The sequence below is a fragment of the Lissotriton vulgaris genome, unplaced genomic scaffold (genome assembly GCF_964263255.1).
Source record: "Lissotriton vulgaris unplaced genomic scaffold, aLisVul1.2 SCAFFOLD_726, whole genome shotgun sequence".
In the NCBI taxonomy this organism is placed as follows: Eukaryota; Metazoa; Chordata; class Amphibia; order Caudata; family Salamandridae; genus Lissotriton; species Lissotriton vulgaris.
Window position 1 is genome coordinate 652,125 of NW_028243544.1, and position 16,608 is coordinate 668,732.

Here is a 16,608-nt window from a genome sequence, read left to right on the forward strand (position 1 = left end):
TAGTTCCCACTAGGTTGCCTGAGCCCGGTTTGGGCCTGAGCAGCCCAGCGCTGTGCAGAGACTTGGAGGTGTCGGGGCAGACCTGCTTTGCTTCCCCACCGGTGTGACTCTCCCATATGTCCAGTGACTCCGCATGAACACAATTGCACCCTTCTCACAATGTGTGTGCACATGGGTCTGTGCAGGGCGGGTGAATGGGAGTCGGGTCAGGCACAGTCCCCACCGTCCCGTCTGCCTCCTAGCAATGCACCCTGTGTGGGTAAAGTCTGGGTACATAATGGGTTCAGCTGCTGTGGATCTGGTTATGAGGGCCAGGTTGGTGGGAGGTGAGAGTAGGCAGTCTGACTTCATCCTGTGAGTTTCATGAGACTGCGATAGCTAATGGGATGCGGGTATTTGTGAGTTTGAGAGACTCTTGTTTTGGGGATGATGGGAGAGAGGGGCATGCTTCTTGCAGGTATACCTTGGTGAAGGAAAGGGTTCATTGGGGAGGACCAGGCTCTCTAAACAGGAGGCTTCAAGGTGAAGACGACCTGGAGTAATACTCAGTTTTGGGGGAAGGTGTCCTGATATGGAGTACTAGCACTGGGTATGGGGTGATCCTGCTAGGGTGCGAGTCTGGAGTCCAGAGTGTTGAGGCATGAACTCTGGGGTGGGAAAATGTGGGACCCACGATTGAGGACTTGCACTCTGGTGGGTGGGAAATTCATGTCCAGGTCATAAAGGTAGCAGGTGTGGAATGGGAAAGAGGTGCCTCTGGCCCCTCGAGATTGCTGGTGCAAGGAGGGTAGGCTGCAGCAGAGTGGAACACATGGCATTTGTTCTGAAGTATGTACCCTCTCCAGGGAGGGTGTTCTTGGCCCTCCAGATGAACTGGTAGGACACAGATATAGGGGTAAAGCTCACAGCCTGATGAGTCAGTTCTGCAGGTTGCTGAGGATCCGGTCTTGACTTGGGACTACTGCAGTTCTCTAGGTTACGGGGTCTACAGGGGCTCTGCATATCTCCTACGTTAGCTGCAGTTCTGCAGATTATAGGGTTTTGAGCATGGCTCATGATAGCTGCAGATTTGCATGGGAGTGTCTCCTGCTTGGGTCGCAACTCACTGCCTTACAAACGCACATAGGGGTCAAGTGGCCTCATGTCGTGCAACACTTCAAGCCAATAAATAGCACTTTACATTCTGGAACATATGGCTTCAGTTTTAATATTATCCAGCTCAGACATCCCAGCATGCAAAGTGCATGTGGCGAAACATCCAGGGCTGGTAGAAGGTGCAATGTGTGATTGAGGCTACTTGGCAGCGATACAGATGGGGCTAGAAATTAACGTGGTTCTTGCAGTTCAGTTCCACCAAGAGCCTGAATTGGGAATTCAGTTTTGATGTGATTACAGAGGACACCTTCGCTGCAGGAAGGTGTTAATTTCCAGCCCTACTTTCTGATTCTGGGTAAGCTGTGTGCGTGTTCTTACATATGTTCTCTGTGCAGGTCTTGCATGGTGGAAGAATCCGGAACATTGGAGTCTCAGCTGGAAGCTACAAAGGTAAGTGCTGTTTAGATATGTCTGACGTGTACATGTCAGTTTAAGACTGCAAGAAACTCAGTTGAACACCTTCAAACAGCAGAGTGACCATGATATGGTGCAGCGGAAACTGATGAGTTGTAACCTAAAAGTACTTTAGCCATCGGGGATGTCACTCCATTAGGAAGGACTTCCGCAGCATTTGATTGTGATGGTATTCCTCGTCAACACAAAGACGATCCTCTGTTTAAAGTAATGGAGACAAACCATAACAGCACGCTTCATGAAATGGCTTTTCCAAATTGTGTTGGTCTGCTTTTTCATCCGTGAGGTGGGTAGGTTTCCGTTCGCTGTTGAAGCTGGTGTTAGACTCTGACAATACCAAATGTGATTCCAGGGAAATGCCATCTTGTGCAACCATGTATAAGACATCTTAGGCAGTCACTCACAAGCACACCAGAAAGGCAAGGACCCCAGAGATAGACTGAATCTTTGCAGGAAAAGAGGGGACATGGCTCGCTCACTCTGCTTGTGCTACTCTTTTGGTGTACTTTATTTCAGTACACCTAGACTCTGCTCACCTGCATCTTGTAAAAAGGAGGAGTGTCTTCAGTAGACAGATTGTATAGTCGCTGAAGGTAAAACGGGCAGGTACAAGCGGCACCGGCCTGGCAATCTTTATAGGGACTTGGGACCTGAGGACGTCTATTGCAACGCCCATGTTAGCCATTGAGGGCTGCAGATCTCATTTTAAAAGACTATTTAAAAGCTGACCCAAGTTCCTTCTCGTCTGAGGTACTAAGAAGGCTCCATCCTGGAGATATGCATTGAAACGGTGATCCTTTTCCATAATCTCTTCTCCTGAGATTTGACCTCTCCCAGTTCCAGAAGGTTTTGTGTGGCATTACCTTAGTCGAGGTATGTTTGCTGTAGATATACATGCTTTGCATACTCCTGCCATCTAGTATTTCGTCCGGATGTTTGCAAGTTTTTTTTCTTTAGAGACTTCTTTTCCAGTCACAAGGAAAGGTGACTCCTCCTTTGGGTGATAGTGCGCAGGGGCATCGACTCCATTGTTAGTTTTCTTTCCGGCATTTGGTTTGGATGTGGTTTGCTGTTCTCCGGTTCAAAACTGTTTGTCGGGATCCCTTTGGTTCGCAACTTACTGTGCCTGCATCGGTATTGTTTCAAACGCGTCTTTTTTTTATCCTCCGTGTGGCGAAAATCGGAAAACTTTCACGTTGGATCGACAAAACTGTGGCCTTTGGGCCTCGCCTGTTTCTTTCACTTCCACTTGAGAGACCAACATAAAGTATTCTGCTGATGGAACGGACTCCTTTCCAATAATGCCCTCGGTGCCACTCCAAATATCCGCGTGCCAACCTTCACAAAGTCTGTTACTTTTGCCTGTGTCTGGAGCAAAAGGAAGAAGACTGCGACGCTCATTGCTTATTTCGCTCAAAAAAGACCCTCCGAGACGCCGGGCTCGATGGGAAGAATTGCAGTGACAAAACATAGAAGAGACTTCCAATATCTTTGAAGAAAATATGCAACAGGAGGAAATTGAAGCGTCTGCAGCGGAAGAAGAAGAGTCCTTCTCCATCCAAGAATTGAATTTTTCGAGCTGAAGATGGAACTGAAGTCACTGGATTTTCAAGCCGGTCAAGGTGCAGTGAGTACCAAAGCCCCCTTTACCAGCAAAACCTGCTTCCACTTAGCATAAGCGGTACAAAAGGGGGTGGTGATGGACGGAGCATCTGAATCAATCAAACACTCACCCCCAGTCAAAAGATCTGGGTTTGATCCATCACCGTTCTTTAGCCCACTCTGCCACACCAGTTCAGACATGGCCATATGCAAATCAATCTGACCCTGTGCCTCATGGGAACAGTCCATCCCGAAATGCCAAGCCATGCCTTCCCTGGACCGGAAACAAGCTTCCGAGGACCGGTTTCTGGCATTACAGCCGTCTTCAGACAGGCTTGCTTGACTCCAGTGGCAAAGTGAGCAAGGGACATTAACACTGGGTCAAGTCAAGTGCCCTGGAACATTCACTGTGCTGCAGTAGGCACTGCTCCAAACACCACTGCCCTGGAAGGTTCAAAGGGCGGCATGGGCACTGCCTTGAAGCCAGTGGCCAGCCTACTTCAATGTGCTACATGTGCACTGCCTCGAAGCAAGTGCCCTGACAGCCAGTGCCCTGGCAGCTGATTCACACTGCTGCATGTGCACTGCCTCGAGGCCAGTGACCAGCTAGCTTCAAGGTGCTATGAGCCCTGCCTTGAAGCCAGTGACCAGCTAGCTTCAAGGTGCTATGGGCACTGCCTCGAGGCCAGTGACCAGCTAGCTTCAAGGTGCTATGAGCCCTGCTTCAGAGCCAGTGCTGTGGCTGCTGCCTCTAAGCCACCAGTAGCACGTACATTGTCCTGGGAGTTTCACGGCGCTACATTAACACAGCTGGAAGTCCACTACACTGGAACCTTCAAGGTGCTATACAAGCACTGCCTCGAAGCCAGTGACCAGCTAGCTCTAAGGTGCTGCATCAAGGACTGCCTCACCATCACTGTCCTAGGCGATACCAAAGGGGATGATGGACGGAGCGTTTGAGCAAATCAATCACTCACCTCCAGTCAACTGATCTGGGTTTAATCCATCACCATTCTTTAGCCCACTCTGCCACCCCAGTTCAGACATGGCCATATGCAAATCAGTCTGACCCTGTCCACTTAACATAAGGCTTCCGGGCCACCCCTGCCATGGTAGGCACTGAGTCTGCTTCGAATGCTCCGGCTTGGCACTGAAAGTGCACGTCAAGCTTTCTGGCTCGTGATTGAGTAGAGATACAACTTCGGCACATAAAGTTTTGCTTCTAAAAGTCAAAAAAGACTAATCCAGCTCGGTACCCAAAATTTTGGCACCGAAACAGAAAGATGCTTCTGAAAAGTCTCCGAAGCCAATTCTGGAAACCATACAACAACGCTGGAGCCAAAACCGAATGTGTATATAAATCCAGACACTGGACATATTACAGCAAAACCAGTGATACCATCCTCCAAAAGAAAGATAGACACCGGATATAAAATCCCTCCTAAAAAGGACTTGGCCACGAGCCCTCTTCACCCCATTTCTCCTACCCCTCCACCCTCTTCACCAGTAACTTTTGTACCACCATTAGACCCTCTAGACATCACACCGCTGGGCTCTCCCTGTACAGAACCTGATGGGGACAACACTTATGGACAACCGCCACCAGATCCATGCGATGATTACAATATAGATGCCCTTACATATACAGACCCAGGATCAATACCCTGCTTAACCTTTCCCTCCTGATGACAAGGAGGAGGTAATGGCCAGGGCAGCTCCAGATCATGGAGTCACTTTACACCAGGAATCTTAGGAGGAGCGTTTCTAATTTGAAACCTTGGGGAACACTCCTATGACAACACAGTCATTACCTTTGTTAAAAGGTATGAGGAGGCATGCTCAGGACATTTTTAAAGATCCTGTGTGCGCACGTTTAACACCCAGGGTTAATACAAAATATGAACCCCCGCCATCTGATCCAATTTGTATAAGGGCCAGCTTCCTGTACATTCGGCCAATGCTTGTAAAAGAGCAAACTCCCAAACCACAGGGGATGCAGCCCCTCCGGACAACGAGTCCAAATTAAAAGATCCCTCTGGCAAAAGAATGGCTGCACAATCAGCCAACCATTGGTGCGTAGCCAATATACAATGTCTTTTTGCTAGATACGATAGAGCCCACTGGGACGAGATGGAAGACTTACTCCAATACCTCCCAGAGGAGCACAGAAAAAGAGGGGAGGAAGTTGTACAAGAGGGAAAATTAATTTCTAATTCCTCTATTGGGTGTGTGTTCAATGCTGCTGGTACTGCAGCTAGAGCGAAGTCCACACTAGTTTTCTCCTCAGAAGACACGCATGGCTGTGAATCTCTGGCTTTAAACCAGAAATTAAACAAACCATACTAAATGCCCTGTTCGACAAGGAACATCTTTTTGGTCTTCAAGTGGCTGAATCACTTAAAAAAAATAAGAAAGATACAGAAGTAGCAAAATCTATGGGGGCACTACAGCCGCCCTCTCACAGAAGCTCCTTTTGACACTTATTTTATAGGGAAGGCTTGAAAAATACCAGGGTGGTTACAGAGGGAACACTTTAAAAGGCAGAGGTAGAGGTACCACAACAGGTACCTCCCCATCTCCCAACAAGCAGTGACTTCATAACAATCCCCCCTGGCCATCATACACCTGTCAGGGGAAGGCTTCATCAATTTCTTCCCTTTGGCAGTTAATAACCTCAGACGCATGGGGGTTGGAGCACCTACAACTGCTCAAACAAGGAGAACAAGTTCTTCTAGCAAAATGAGCTATTGAACCAGTTCCAATACAACACCAAGGTTCTGGGGTTTACTCACTTCTTGATCCCCAAAAAAGGATGTTTCTCTATGACCAATATTAGACCTCAGGCCTCTAAATGTATGTCTACTGTCAAAACACTTTCATATAGTCAAACTTAAACAAGTGCTTCCTCTCTTATAGCAAAACTACGTCCCCACCAGACTTCAAGGATGCGTACTTTCACATCCCTATTTACCTAGCACATCGCAAATACCTCGGATTTGTGGTAGAAGGAAAACACTATCAATTAAAAGTGCTCCCATTTGGAGTAACTACTGCACCCAGAGTACTCACCAAGGGCCAGATGGGGCATGTATGTATGTGTGCCACATCTGCACACAAGCTCGATTCAGGGGTGCAACAGGGTGTCAAAGTGACACCCTGGCACCCTTGAATGTTTCCCCCATTTTACAGAATCGGTAAATACCGATTCGGTAAATACCGAATCTTACCGATTCGGTAATGTTTACAGATTTAAAAAAAATATATATATATTTCTTTTTATTTATTTATTTGCCACATAGCATTTACCGATTCCAAAATACCGAATCGGTAAAATTCAGTATTTTAGAATCGGTAAATGTACTTTACCTACATCTGGCCCCAAATGTCTAGCAGTACTGGCAGCTTGTAGGAAAGTGCCCTTTTTTGCATGGTTACACCCCCCACCCCCACTTTTTGCCTTATGTTGATGTACTTTGAGTGTGTCCAGGGTTCCTGCCAACCAGGGACCCAGGGCCTATGTTCTTTCCCTAAACTGTACTGTTGCAAAACCCAATTGGCAACTCTGGCCACATGTCAGCCCCTTTTAAAAGGTACCATAAGTACTGTGCTGCCATTAGGAGTATATGGTGCTTGGCCGCAGAGAGGACTACGTAGAAGGCGAGGGGGTACCCGAAGAAGTTTAATAGGGTGTGGGGGAAGTGGCGCAGATATCATGGATTGGAAGGAAGACTGAACCAGAGGGGAAGGGAGCTTGGGCTACTTCTGTTGGGGAGCAGATTTATTTGGGATTGTAATTTAATGCCTTGTGGTCCTTGGAGAAACAATGTGCCGCCGGATGGAAATGAGGCTGAACATATGATTTTGGGGGAGGGGGGAGGCGGGGGAGACGAAGGGTGGTGGTTTATTTATTTTATTTTGAAAGTTTTATATAGCGCGAACAAGATCTTTGCAGATATCAGAGCGCTTTACATAGAATGGGTACATGAGGGAGCATAGTCAGACAGATAAATCAATAGATCAAAAAGTACAAATAGGAGGCTGCAAAGCCAATCATGTGAGTAATAAGACAACTAATACAAATAATCATAGGGGTCAAACATGTAGTATAGATCGGTGCAGAGTACTAACAGTGATCAAGATAGTAGTTCAGGTGTATTTAGCCATGAGGATAGCTTTTGCTTCTTTTTTAAAGAGTGTAGTGGAAGAGATAAGCCTGGTTTCGGGAGGGAGTGAGTTCCAGATCCTAGGCGCCATTCCTGAGAAGGAGCGCTTATATGTTTTTTCCTTCCGGAATCTTCGAGGTTTCAGCAGAAGATTGTTTGTGCCTCTGGTGTTTCTAGCTCCACCAGAGATTGTCAGCTTCTGATCGAGGTAGCCGGGTGAGTTTAGGTGAACCGCCTTGTGTGTCATGCAGGCGATTTTCAGATGTATTCTGGCTTCAAAAGGCAGCCAGTTCAAGGATTTCAAGTCAGGGGTAATATGGGAGTGCTTTTTTGACCCAGTGATGAGCCTCGCTGCAGCGTTTAGAGAAGCTCTTAGAGGTGCGGTTGTAGTTAGGGGGAGTCCGCAGAGGGCGATGCTGCCGTATTTTATTCGAGGGATGACTAGTGCTTGTACTGCGGTTTGGAAGTCTTTGGCTGGGAGGAAGGGTTTAAGTTTCCTCAGAGTATTGATCTGGAAGTTCGCTCCCTTTGTTGCCTTGCTGATATGTTGCTGCATGTTGAGATTGGTGTTGAGTGTTATGCCTAAAGATTTTGCTGAGTCCACGATGGTGGGTTGGACATTGAGTGCGGTTAGGTGTTTAAGCCAAATTTGAGTGGTGGATATCTTCGCTGGAGGTGAGATCAGAAGGAACTCTGTTTTCAGAGCATTGAGTTTGAGATGATTATCGGCAAGCCAGGATTGGGTGCATCTGATCGTTGAGTTCAGGAGCAGGATGTCTTCGGGGGATTGTAATTTGAGATAAAGTTGAGTGTCATCGGCGTACATGTGAAAGTGTACATTGGATGCTTGTAGCAAGGTGGTGAGAGGCTCCATAACTAAGTTGAACAGAGTTGGGGATAGAGAGGATCCTTGGGGGACGCCTAGCGTTACAGGTATTGGCGAGGACATCAGGTTGTTGCTCTTGAATTTCTGCGACCTGTTGTGAAGAAAGGAAGTAAACCACTTGAGAGCAGTTCCAGATAAACCCGTTCTTGTGTTTAGTAGTTCTAGTAAATTCTCATGTTTAACGGTGTCGAATGCCGAAGAGAAATCAAGAAGGATGAGGAGGCATGTGTCGTTTTGGTCTAGCATTTGAAGTGCGTCGTCAATTATGTGAGTCATAGCAGTTTCTGTACTGTGTCCTGCTCGGAAGCCTGACTGGTGAGGGTTGAGGAGATCAAATTGTTCAATGTGTTTAGTCAATTGTAGTTGTGCGCATTTTTCGAGCAGTTTGGCGAGAGTGGGAATATTGGTAACGGGACGGTAATTGTTGAGATCAGAGGGGTCAGCTGTGGGTTTCTTTAGCAGAGGTGTGACTTGTCCAACTTTGAGGGAGTCAGGTATGCTTCCTTGTTGGAGAGAGCTGTTGATAATTTTAGTCCAGAGAGGGAGAAGCAAAGGGGTAAAGTATTTTACTGCGGTAGCAGGAAGGGGGTCCGTGAGGTGATTGGATGGTTTCAGGGTGCTGAGCAGTTTGCCAATTTCTTCTTCTGAGTATGTGCCAAAGGTTGACCATGTAGCATTGTTTTTTGGTTCAGTGTAAGTAAGTAAGTAAGTAAGTATTTATTTATTTGTTGATTAATTAAAATCATTACAAACAAGAATAGATAAAAGCAACTCACATAAACAAACATATACTATGCACAAAGTTATAATCATATTAAAATAATCATCTATAATTGCATTAATACAGTCAATTCCATAATAATGTTTAAGCGTTTACACACTATTAAAATATAGGTATTAACTAGAGTACAATATATTAGCAGCAATCACTGTTATGGCAGCATTTAACTTAAAGTGACAGTGTTAGCAGTAGGAAATTCTAGTATAATACATTTTTGCTGTTTTCCATTTGCTAGCTATAGTAAAGTGCAATATGCATAACTATAGTAAATTAAACTAATAGACCCTTTAACTGGCATACATTTTGATTTAAACAATTCCTAAAATAGGTTTCATTTTTTTTTTTTTTTTACTTTGGATCACAATAAACTGTTATTTACTTGTTCTTCGTCTTTAAGTTTCTTCTCAACAATAATAATGAACTTAACAAAGTGGTAGGTAACTTTGATATTGGCCCCACTCAAACAGGTAATAATTGCTTGCCTGCATGTTCTAATTCCTAATTCATTAAAAATTGGTTTTAGGATCAACTTCCGAGCCTCTGCCAAAGCTGGACATAAGGTTACGATGTGTGTTAGTGTTTCCTCCCTTTGACTACAAAGCCTGCAGATGCTCGATGCCCATTGATTTTCCCATTTTGGTATACCATCCTTTGTCTGATATCTTCCCAGCCTTAAATACATAAATTTATTCTTAAGCCTAGGTTTTAAATGATAAGACAAGTAAGATTGAGGTGACAGCCTACCGAAAGAGTTTGCAACTGTCCAGAAATGACTTCTTTTTCTTAATTCCTCCTTGTCCGCTATAGTCGTTAATAATGCGGCCATTTGATTCATCTCTTTTTTAAAAACAATCCTGCTCCTCAGTTCATCAGCCAAATTAGAGCAGTCAAATTTACTTATACATTCATTAAAATACAGCTGCCAATTTTTTGAATATTCCCCTTCTGAGATTTCAAGCCAGCATAACTTTGCCAGTGAGCCTTCCTCTGAACGGACTAATGTTAAAAGAGACTTCAAGAATGTAGATTGATGCGCCAGAGATTGTTTTTTCAAACCAAATTCCAGTCTTATGTTTGCTCGACTAATATATTTGGGGATTTTAAAAACAGTTTTATATATTCTAATCTCTATATCATCGAGCACTTTGGCGTCTTTGCCCCTGAAGATGAATGAGCAATATTCCAAAGATGGCATTAATTTTGCTCGCATCACCTTTATCAGATGGTCGTAATTGGGGCATAATAGTTTGTCTCTTAATTTTCTAAAAGCAAATGCAAGTGAGCAACCCCTAGCTTCAAGACTATTAAAATGCTGTCTAAAAATCAAACCATCGTCAAACATGATTCCAAGGTATTTGTATAATTTCACATTTTCAATTATCATACCGTTAATATTCCACTCATTAATCCTAGGCTTCCCTTTTCCCATAGTCATTATCTTTGTCTTTTTTATATTAATTGTCAGACCATTTTGTGTAACATAACCATTAAAAGAGTTAATTAATCTTTTTAATCCTATTTCTGTTTGGCTCATTAAGATCGTATCGTCTGCATATTGCATATATTTGATTTCCTGGCCATGAATAGAAGGCGAATGCGAATTTATATTGTTAAAATGGGCTGGTAAATCAGCCATAAAAAGATTAAAAAGGCAAGGAGCCAAGACACACCCCTGTTTTAGTCCCACATTTGTAGCTAAACGTTGGGTCATGTGTTTGCCATCGCCTATTTTGATTTGCACCCAGGTGTTGGAGTATAGCAATATAATCATTTTTAATAGAGACTCTGGAATACCCCAGTTCTGTAGCTTCCTCCAAAGTCTATTTCGTGGTACAGAATCAAAAGCGGCTTTTAAATCAATAAAACAAACATATAATCTTTGCTTCCTACTTTCGGCTCTCTCACCTAATAACGTTAGTAAAATCAAATTTGTATGGGTTGATTCGCCCCTTCTAAACCCTGTTTGAAATTTAGGAATCAGCTCCTCCTGTGAGGCCCAAGTCTCTAACTCTTCCAGCAAGCAACTAGCAAATATTTTTGCCTCTACGTCAGTGAGTGTAATTAAACGGTAATTAGCCGGATTATCCTGCGGGCCACATTTGTAAATCGGCTGTATAATGCTCCCGTGCCAGGATAACGGAAGAAGACCTGATTTAAGAATCTCATTAAATAAAAGCATTAATAACTCAGGCCAATTACTCAATTCAGCCTTAAATATTGCATTTGGGATACCATTTGGACCCGGTGCTCCGTTGGATTTGATCCTTTTTATCGCCTTTTTTACTTTATTGAGCGACCAGGGTTTCGTATCCACTGTACAATGAGGAGGAGAGATGCCACCCCCACTCCCCCTATCTTTTACTTTATGCATGTCATCTAACCTATTATTACTATATTTATCATTATCTAAATATTCTGTATCCATTTTTCCATTAAAAAAGCTCACCCAACTCACTTCATCAACATTAGCACTGCTGCCTCTATTATTACCATTCTCAATGTCATTAATGATGCTCCAGAATAACCGAAGATCTTTGGATTTACATGCATGATGGACCTTTGCCCAAATTGATTCATAATAGGCTTGTTTTGCTATCCATATTTCCTTCTTGTATCTCTGTTTTAACTCTCTAATTTTACATGATATATTGAGACGTGGTAGCCTGGTATTATTCCTGTAAAGTAATCTTATTTCTTTATTAAGTTTTCTTTTTTGTTCAAGTAAGTGGAAAGAATACCATCCTGGTCTCCGGGGATTTAGTGTTATACCCTTACAGGGCTCATCTCTAGCAAATTTAGCTACTAATTTATCACACAAATGAGACCAAAGCTCAACCATAGACTGCCCTTCAGCATAAGCAGAATGCGTATCCTGAATTAAACAGCCAAGAACGCCCAGAATTTTATCCTCAGTTTTTCCATTCCAAACTAACCTTTTAAGATTAAAGGCTGTTGGAACTTTTATCATAGTCCTAGTTTCTGGCAGATACTCCGGTTCAATGTCAAAGAGAATGACTTGTGGATTGTGATCGCTTTCGATCCTCGGGACAATCTCGTAATTTTTTACTAAATGATTTAATTTCTCAGACAGTATAGTATAGTCTATTACAGAGGAACATTCACCCTTGTTAAATGTAGGAATATTATCAGAATCATGCAGAATCTTTAAGTTGTATTTTTTGAACTCATATTCTGTCCATTGAGCTAACCGTTTTAAGTCAAGAGTCTGCCCATTAAAAGGATCAAAGTGCATATTAAAATCACCTGAAATAATAAATACTGAATCCAAATGCTCATAATATAAAGTTTTTACCATTCCCCAAAGCAGGATTATTTGAGAAGATCTAACTTTCTTTTTACAACTTAAGTACACATTTAATAAGATCATTGAATGACTGGCTATTAGTTTAACACACTGGAGCCATTTAACATGGAGGTCAATTTCAAAGTGAGATGCTTTAAGATTTGTAGAGATGTATATAGAAAGACCCCCACGTGGGCGACCTGAGTTGGCTTCATGTGTTGCATTATTACAGTATTCTATGTAGCCGATAAGGGGTTCATTAGACATCGACCAGGTCTCCTGCAACATTATTATACTAGACACTTTCAGGAAATCCATTACCCCTTGGTCTTCAATTAGTGATTTTAAGCCATTGGTGTTCCAGGAACATAGAGTCAGAGGATTTGAACTACATCAATCCTTCTTTTCATGATTTTGCTTAATTAATATTCCTGGAAGCCAACTCCAATCGTCTTGTAACTCTGGGACTTTCTTCAATGTTTCACAGGTCCGCAAACCAGATTGGCTACTCCTTATCTTAATGCCGTATGCTATGTTTAATTCCTTAGTTGCGCCTGATGCATTTTTTAAAACTCTAACCTGTTCTGTTCTGGTTGTTTTTTTATCATCTCGTTTTTGACTAGCCAGACATATTTTATTCTCATCACTTTTTTGCTGCATTATATCATGGGGCTCATTTGGAATCAACACCATTGGATAACAAGATTCTTGTGGTCTCCAAACTTTAATACCCCATTTCTCAAATACACTAACATTCGCCATTATTTTGTCTGCAATGTCCCTGTTTAGCCAAGTTGTAATTGTTATCTCCTTATCGGAGTATGCATCTTCTTCCTTAAATTCCACTGAATCGAGATCCGTAGTTACCACATCTTTAAGATCTGTAATAACACGTAGTAATTTCAAAATATTACCACGGTTTAAAATATCGTGCGGGCCTCTAGATATGTATTGGGGGCTGAAGGCTACTTTCCTTGTTTCGGGCGACTGGTTTAAATATTCACTATTTTCTTTCTTCATAATAACAGGGGGGCATATATTTTCCATTACTGGCGACCCATCTCTTTCCGTCGGCAAAATGCCTTCTTTGACATCCTTGATTAATAGCTCTTGTGTCCCTAAATGGACCTCTTGAATAATTTTATTATCACCTTGCTGGACAGTGTGATTTACTAGTATCTGATTAACAATGTTGTTTTGGTCTTCTTGGTCAACCTCTAATTCATTACTTGATATACGTCTTAAATCAATACCTCGATCATTACTCTGGCTTGTTAAATAACTGTTAGACTTAGCTGGATTCCTAATTTGGCCAAATTGCAGATTATGGACTTCTGCACTTACACTTATCATTTTATCGGATACTTTTTCCTTTATTATTATTGGTGCATCGACTATGGGGACTGCACCGGATGTGCCCTCTACCTCCTCAGGGTTTTTTGTACAACACTCCAATAATTGGCTTTCATTTACAATAAGTCCTGATTTTTTATTGGGGCCAAAGATCGGAAAGTATGAATTTATTTCAGATCCCCTTACTTTCAATGGGTTAGGATCTATACTCACTTTTTTACTAAGCGTTTGTAGTTCATAAGCTTTTTTATTGTGAGTTTTCCAGTGGGTGCTAAGCACTGGGGTTTGGAGTAGAGTCTTGCGTCAATGAGGAGATCGCTCTTTATGTTGTCAGTTTTTTGGATAAAGAAAGCAGCGAAGTCTTCACAGGAGGGTGCTTCACGCACAGTGTTGAGTGGTTGGGGTTGATCCTTGGATTGTGATCTGATTAGCTCAAACAGTTTTCTCGGGCGGTTTTTTGCTTGGTCGAGCTGGAGGCTGAAGAAGTTGGATTTTGAGCGTTTTATTTTCCTGAAGTAGGCGTTTCTCTTTTTCTTCAGAGCTTTTAGGTGCAGTGCAGAGGGAGCTGATCTCCAGGTGCGCTCTGCCATTCGCATGTCTCGTCTATCCTCATTGAGACTCCCGTTGTACCATGGATTGGAGATTTTAGTAGAGACTCTTTTTAGCTGCATAGGTGCAGCCTCATTAATTATTGGGGTCATAGCGTTGAGATAGTGGTCAGTCAGGGTTTGAACGTCCGTGGCGCCTGTAGGTGGGAGTAGGAGATTGCAACTGTTAGGGGGCAAAGAGCCTGGGTTGAGTTTTTTCATGTCTCTTTTCCAGACTTTGGGCTTGGAGGGTTGAGCCGGGTTAACTTTGACTTTTTCATTGATGAAGAATGTGACAATATGATGGTCTGACCAGTCACAGGGTTGGATGGACTCGAGTTGGATAGAGTCCTCTTTGGAGATGATCAGGTAGAGGATAGAACCTTTCTCGTGGGTCGGGCTGTTGTATATTTGGGTGAGGTTAAGGGCATCGAGGAAATTTTTAAGACTATTTACCACCGCGTCATTGCGATCGTTCCAGTGGAGGTTGAAGTCACCAAGTTATATTTGGGTGAGCTGCCGTCCGGAATTGGTTGAGATCATATCCATGATTTGTTGGGAAAAGGTGAGGTTGTCCCTGGGTGGGTGGTAAATGCTGTGAAGAGAGCATATCGGTTTGCCCTCACTAATAATGTCGAGGCAGATGTATTCCCAGGATGTTGGGGATGGTAGGGAGGAGGACTTGACTTTAAGAACAGAGAGGTTGTTCCTGTAGATGCATGCGATTCCACCACCTATTTTGCCTGATCTGTCGAGCCTGATAATGTGGTAGTTGGGAGGAACCAGAATGTCCATTATAGGTGTCGAAGATTCAGTTAGCCAGGTTTCAGTCAGGATGATTAGGTCAAGGTCCAGCGATAAGAGGAGACCAGCAATGGCGGCGGAATCTTTCGAGGCCGATCTGCAGTTGAGGAGAGTGCATTTGAGACGGGGTGTGTTGAGGGTGGTAGAGGGTTCTAGAGAGAGAGGGACTTTTCTAAGGTTATTGGGGATGGAGAATCTGCTGTTTAGTGTGGGGGGGTCTAAGGGGATTTGAGTGTATCGTGGGAATGGTGAGGTGTGAGGTGGTTGTGTGGTTTTGGGGGGCTGGGTCATAGGAGCGGAGAAGGGTGAGTGTGTCGAGGTCAGAAGTAGGGCTGTCGGTGCGACGAGGGCGGTTGTTGCGATTGCGAGCTGGGATTGAGGTCCGGTGTGGGGAGAGTTGAGTGAGAGAGTTAATCGGAAGGGTGGGGGACAAGTTGGGCGGGGAGGTATAGTTGTGTGAGGGGTTGCAGGGGCGACGAGGGGGACGAGGGCGGTTGCTGCGAATATGAGCAGGGATTGACGCCCGGTGTGGGGCGTGTTGAGTGATGGAGTCAGCAGCAGGGGTAGTGGACAAGTTGGGAGGGGAGGTGGAGGTGGGTGAGGGGTGTATGGGGTGTGTGGAGAGTAGTTCTTTGATGTGTATGTCTTCTTTGATCTGAATGAGGGTGGCCATGATGTTGTCCATCGTGGGGTAGGTGGTGGAGGTGGGGGTGGCAGTCAGAGGTGAATGACTGACCAGGGAATTCGCATGCAGATGGGGGAGTGGGCTGGTGTTCGTGCAGGGCTGCGTTGTGTTAGTGTACGGGATGGTGTTAGGGAGGAGAGAGGTTTTGGGCGGGAGGGGTGTGGATGACGTAGGGAGGAGGTTGGTGGTATGAGTGAGGGCATTGATGGTAGGCGGGGGGATCAAGGTGTAGGCTGGGAGACTGATAATAGTGGTGGGGGTGCAGGAAGGGTAATGGGGGCTGAGAGTAGGAGGGGAAATGGGATTGGAGATGGTCCTGTTGTGGGGAGGGGGAGTTAAATTAAGAGAGGAGGTGTGTTCTGCGTAGTTATTTAGAGGGTAATGGGGACTGAGAATGGGGGGGGGATAGAGAGAGGGATTTGTCGATGTGCGTGTCGTTCTGGTGCTGAACTAGGTTAGGTGTTTTGTGGGTGGGAGCTGTGCTGTCAGGGGTGAGAGGAGTGTTAATGACAGCTGTAGGTGTGAGAGGAGTGTTGATGGTATGTGTGGAGGTCCGAGGGTTGGTAGAAGGGGTGGGGGTGTGAGTGGTGTATGAGGGAGAGCGACCTGTGTCTGTGTTTGAGGCGTGTGTGGCAACTGCCTGGTGCTGAACTGGGATAGAGGGGTTGTGGGTGGGAGATGAAAGGTCAGGGGTGGTAGGTGTGTCCCTGATTGAGGGGTATGTAGTAGCTAACTGGCGCTGAAATAGGTTAGAAGGGTTGTGAGTGGTGGAAGCTGTGAGGTCATGGTTGGTGGGACTGGAGGAGATATGAGTGTTGGTCCGTGAATTGGAGAGGTGCTCTTTGAAAGTGGGGAACAAGTTGTCTAGTAGTTC

At 44.4% G+C, this 16,608-nt stretch overlaps 1 protein-coding gene across 5 annotated transcripts in view; it reads left to right on the forward strand.

Moving 5' to 3' along the window:
- SPTAN1 (spectrin alpha, non-erythrocytic 1) overlaps positions 1-16,608 on the forward strand; it is a 365,414-nt gene that overhangs the window by 324,348 nt on the left and 24,458 nt on the right. For all 5 annotated transcript variants that reach the window (XM_086948611.1, XM_086948613.1, XM_086948610.1 and 2 more), the window contains one exon: positions 1,491-1,545. In XM_086948611.1, the coding sequence (XP_086804737.1) occupies positions 1,491-1,545 (55 nt within the window). The remainder of the gene's footprint in view (positions 1-1,490; positions 1,546-16,608) is intronic.